The sequence below is a fragment of the Branchiostoma floridae genome, unplaced genomic scaffold (genome assembly GCF_000003815.2).
Source record: "Branchiostoma floridae strain S238N-H82 unplaced genomic scaffold, Bfl_VNyyK Sc7u5tJ_1354, whole genome shotgun sequence".
Classification (NCBI taxonomy): Eukaryota; Metazoa; Chordata; class Leptocardii; order Amphioxiformes; family Branchiostomatidae; genus Branchiostoma; species Branchiostoma floridae.
In genome coordinates this window covers 154,420-159,249 of record NW_023365707.1, presented here as the reverse complement: position 1 = coordinate 159,249, position 4,830 = coordinate 154,420, and the positions used below count along the sequence as shown (strand labels likewise).

The 4,830-nt window shown below is 42.4% G+C and overlaps 1 protein-coding gene across 1 annotated transcript in view; it reads right to left on the bottom strand.

The window, feature by feature from the left end:
* Window positions 1-233: 233 nt before the first annotated feature.
* Window positions 234-4,830, bottom strand: part of LOC118407484 (small subunit processome component 20 homolog) — a gene marked incomplete at its 3' end in the record, with an annotated part of 13,364 nt that continues 8,767 nt past the window's right edge. The window contains exons 9-13 of the mRNA XM_035807970.1: window positions 2,743-2,819; window positions 2,263-2,342; window positions 1,258-1,942; window positions 858-968; window positions 234-403 (exon numbers count right to left, since the gene is read on the bottom strand). Coding sequence (XP_035663863.1) covers window positions 234-403; window positions 858-968; window positions 1,258-1,942; window positions 2,263-2,342; window positions 2,743-2,819 — 1,123 coding nt within the window. The remainder of the gene's footprint in view (window positions 404-857; window positions 969-1,257; window positions 1,943-2,262; window positions 2,343-2,742; window positions 2,820-4,830) is intronic.

Genomic DNA, 4,830 nt, shown 5'->3' with positions numbered 1-4,830 from the left:
TGTAGCTATCAGATGAGTAGAAGAAGATATGATCAGAATGTCTCTAGTTCCAGAGGTGTTTTCCCCATGAATCTTTCAAAAAGATCATACATATTAAGAAGTACCTTACCTGATCTCATCACTTGACAAAATGGAGATAAGATCATATTTAATTTTAGAAGCTCCTGATGTGTGTGTTCAGCAAAATACCTTGAAGTTCATGAATATGCATCTTACAATTGAAAGTAGCTCACCTGTGTTCATCAGGTGAGCAAACGGAGCTAAGATCATGTCTAAGAAGTTCTCCAGCTCCTCCGGCGTGCACCCCCCAAGGAACCTGAGCACCAGGGCAGTCCTGACCCTCGCCCCCTGCCGACCCTGCGTGCCCTCTCCGGTCTTCTGCTGCATACGCCCGTACAGCAGCCTGGAAAGGGAAGGAGTGTGTTAAGTGTTAGGACTTTGTCATGAGAACTGACTTAAATTGTTATAATATAAGACTGGTTCCTGATTCTGTGGCATCTTACCATACAGGAGCCTGGAATTGAAAGGAGTGTGACAACCTTAAGTGTAAGGGCTATGTCTTGGAATGATAATATAATTATAAGATAGCCCCTGTCTTCTGCTGCATTATTCTGGCTATACAGGAGCCTAACGAATGAAAGACTGTCTTGAGTGTCAGGTCTTTGCCATGCTAGTTAAAAAAGTTCCAACACCAAATGGTGCATAGACATTATGGTAGTGCCAATCGCTGCTTCTGTAGCCCATGGGCCACACAACTTTTGTGCAATCACTACTGTAAAGATAGGAGTTATTCAACTGACAGTGGTCTGTGTTAAACTACAATACTCAGGTGCCAGACCCCAAACAAACAAACAAACCTGAAGAGCACTGGCAGCAGCCCCTCCCTGTGCTCCTGCTGTACCACACTGCTCTCCTGGTCAATGCTGAACAGGGTCAGCTCTTCTCGGAACTCCTTGTCTTGGAGAAGTCTGGGGAGGATACGAAAATGTTTAAGACATGGAACCTATCTTAAAAAACTTAACAGTACAACATACACAGTGACAAACCTAAACACAGAGGCTGTTAGCAAGCTGCCATCAAGCTTGCATGCAAACACACCTAACCTCTCCTGAAGGGGAAGAGCAGACAATGAATCATGATAGTGAGTTAGAGTGATAGACAAAATGATTAAGACCTTTCCGTTAGATAGAAAAACAGTATATGGTTTACAAAAGATGTTATGGTATTACATGTGCAACCAAACCAGAAAATGCTCACCTGTCTAAGTTGTCAGAGTAAGGGGTGAGGTAGGGGGCCTTGTATGTCATCAGGCAGGCCAGGGCTGCTCTTTGGACGTCTTGCTCCCTGTGTTTTAGCATCTCGAAGTACAATTCCTTCAGCCTGGGCTCCAGGTACAGGCTTCTGGGGCTCTTAAACTTGGAGAACAAGGTCAAGTGGACAACAAGTGACCTTGATGCTGCTTTTCTCCTTGTCCTTGAGACTTTGTCAGCTGTGGAGACGTCTTCATGTGTGATGTCATCATCTTCTTCTTCCTCATCTTTATCCTCAGCATCATCGTCATCTTTATCCTCTAATTGGTCGCTTTTTATATTCAAATCGGAATCCTCGACTCCTGATTGGTCCATTTCTATGACATCATCAGTCTTGCTCTCCTGGGGTTTCCTGATGTCCTGTGCAGGGGCGGCAGCAAGGTCTGCTGGGTAATACTCGTTGTCGAAGAACTGGAAGAGCAGCGGCGACAAGTCCCGTGATTTCGGCTCGCAATTGTCGGGAAAATCGGCCATGGCGGTCCAGAGAAGATGGCGGAAGTTGGTGTGGTCAGGAGTGGAACGGTTAGCGATGACGTCTTGGAACGTTTCTTCAAAGAAATCCTCGGGGGAGTCTTCAGGCTCAGGCTGGTCAGATGGACTGTCACCCTTCTTCGGCTTGTAAAGGTCTTGCTCTGTCACAAGAAAGAACAGCAAACGTTTAATTCCTAAACAGACTTTTGTCCTTAAATATCATTCTTCAATACACCATTGCCATACTTCCAAGTAAAAGCCCTTTTGTCCTTAGATGGAACTTTGATTTGGGCTTACCAGTACATTACTTGTCTAAAGATAACAAATATTACAGTCCATTCTGTCTGCTCCACAAGATACCTGCAGTGCTTTTGTCAGGTGCTACACCTAAATGACCTACATATAGTCTTGTTTCATCACACCTGTCCAACCTGTCCCACCTACCCCACCTGCCTTACATGTACCATCACACCTGTCTTACCTGCTTGCTCTGCTGCTTGCTTCAGGTGTTCCCTCCAGACAGACCAGAACTCCTTCAAGTCCATCCCACAGGCATGAGACCTGTTGGAGACAAAAAAAGTAAGGTAAGGTATAGATCAGACATGGAAGGACTTATCAATTTTGGTTTAACCTTCATGTTGAGTGAATGGGTCTAAGCTTCCTAAGATCTATAAAATTCTATTGCTACTGTAAGACTCAAATTACCAGAAGGCATGCAATTTGCAGACAATATTTTGATATTGCAAAATTGTTATTATTTTAACTTTGTCCAGCCAAGAATTCAGCATTCTGAATCACACAAGTTATTCCAGAAGAAAATTTGATGCGATAACAGTATAAATAGTAGTCAAGTTTGGTCTATATAATAGCATATACATGTACAAGAATACTGATCTTGTGATATCTACTTCTTGTATTCATAACAAGAAGAGTTTGTTATTCGTAAGATTCAAAAACCTACTTGATGAGGTCGGTGACAGGTTTCCATAGTAACTTCATGTTGACGTACAGCTGACCAATCAGACACCTCAGAGCAACCTGAGGAGGGGGTATCGAAAATGCAATGAATTCACATCTGTCCATGAAGGTTAGACATCCAGGTATTAAGATATGCCAAATAGTTGTTACTCAAGCAACTGGATATGATTTTGGAAATGGTCAGAAGTTTCAGTTAGCATCCACTATTTGGTCAATGACCATTTCCAAAATCACATCAAGTTGCTTGAGTAATTTCTACTTGGCAAGTACATGTACACGTGTATTTTACTAAAAATGTGGAAAAATGGGAAAGAAGTAGTGTACAGTAATGACTGCATCAAAGGTTCAGACAGTACACACCATAATATTATTGATCAAATACTATTACTTTCCTATCTATAAATTGATTATAACACTAGAAAGGTAATATTTGCAAGCAAATACAGAATGTTACCTTCACATGGTTTAGTCTAGCATTTCTACCTGGAAGGGTAAACTGATTAAGTTGCAGAAGTTGACACAGGATAAGTCAAGACATGCAAGAAGGTACAAATAAATTTTGATGATTTTTTATCTGTAACGTTATACATCTTGAATAATGAACACAACGTCCAATATTGTTCCAAACAGGGTTTCTCATCATCATCTCATCACAGCCCCATAGCTACAAGCCACAGGGGCAGTCTGTCTGTCCAAAAAGATTATCCATTTCTGACGGTCGTCAACAGGGTTTACTCGGCGACATTTAGCGTGTCGTCTGCGGGAGCGTCAAGGCCTATGAATTTTTTCGGCTTGGGGAGGTCCAGGGAGAAATTTCTTGGCTTGCGGAGAGAGAGCCATGGAAAAAAAAAACTGGCTTCCTTCAACAATATGTATTCAAATGTTTAAAAAAATAAAGCTTTGAATCACTTGGAAAATTCATATTCTCTGTCTCTGACTTGGTGCAGAACGCGAGCCGCGAAGTTCAGTTGATAACATAATGATAAGTTTAATTTTGCGCTTTCCGTCATTGTTGACGAACAAACTCGGCGCGTAAGTATAGACAAATTTTGCAAAAATCTCTAAAAAATCAGCGGATGTTTGCGGACGGTGCTGACTTTGATGATAATTCCTAACGCGCGCCGGCGGCGAGAGAGAAGCGACTGGTCGAACCCAGTCGGTGCCGCGCCCCTCCCCCTAATGTTCTGGTCAGTCGCATCGTGCTAGCGCCGATGTTTTTGTTGTCATTTTCCCGGCCCCGATTAACTGTCAGTTGTTGCTACCATAGAAGTAAAAAAAATCGAACAATATGTGAAATTAAATAAGGTACTTTCAAAATAGTCTCCGGTAAGCCGATCGGACCTCATATGCTTGCGCTCTATACGGGGGCGGGGCCCTACATGAAACGTGACAAATAGGTGTGCTTTTGATTCTTTAATTGACTGCATATAAAATATGGACCGAATCTACCGGTGTCATCATGTTGCACCAAATTTGGGCTGACCGTCTATGAAAATTAAGATGTCGAAGATATTTCCCAAAAGGTAGGCAGAGATTTGTTGATGTTGGCGGTGTTGTTTTTTTCGTAATGATTTTCTTTGGCGGACCATCGCAAACAGTGCATTCAGTCCCTTTCCCCGTGAAAACATCAGCTAGATTGTGCTAGATACAGCCTCACATGAGGCAAGAAGTACATACAGTCACAATTTTATTGTCAAATATTATAGAATTGAATTCTCGTTTCTATCTACTTGAATTAGACTAACTTCTGAAGAGAGCAAAATTAAAACAAGCGTACCAAGTTACGGCACACTGCGTAGCACAAAATCGGAAGGCGCATTCACAGCTTGAAACGTCTCACAGAGTTTGCCGCTTGTACAACACAGCGCGAAGGGTTCTCCTCAGCATGCTCAGTCACACTTTTACGTTTTCTATGAACCATATACCCAGTGTGAAATCGAATGTTACACATATCCTGTTTATGTCGCAGTAAGAGCGCAGCGCGATCGCCATCTAGTGGAAATTTCGAAAGGGGGCCTTACCAACTACTGTAAATCGCACAAATTCACAGAAACAGCTGATTAGCGTAATC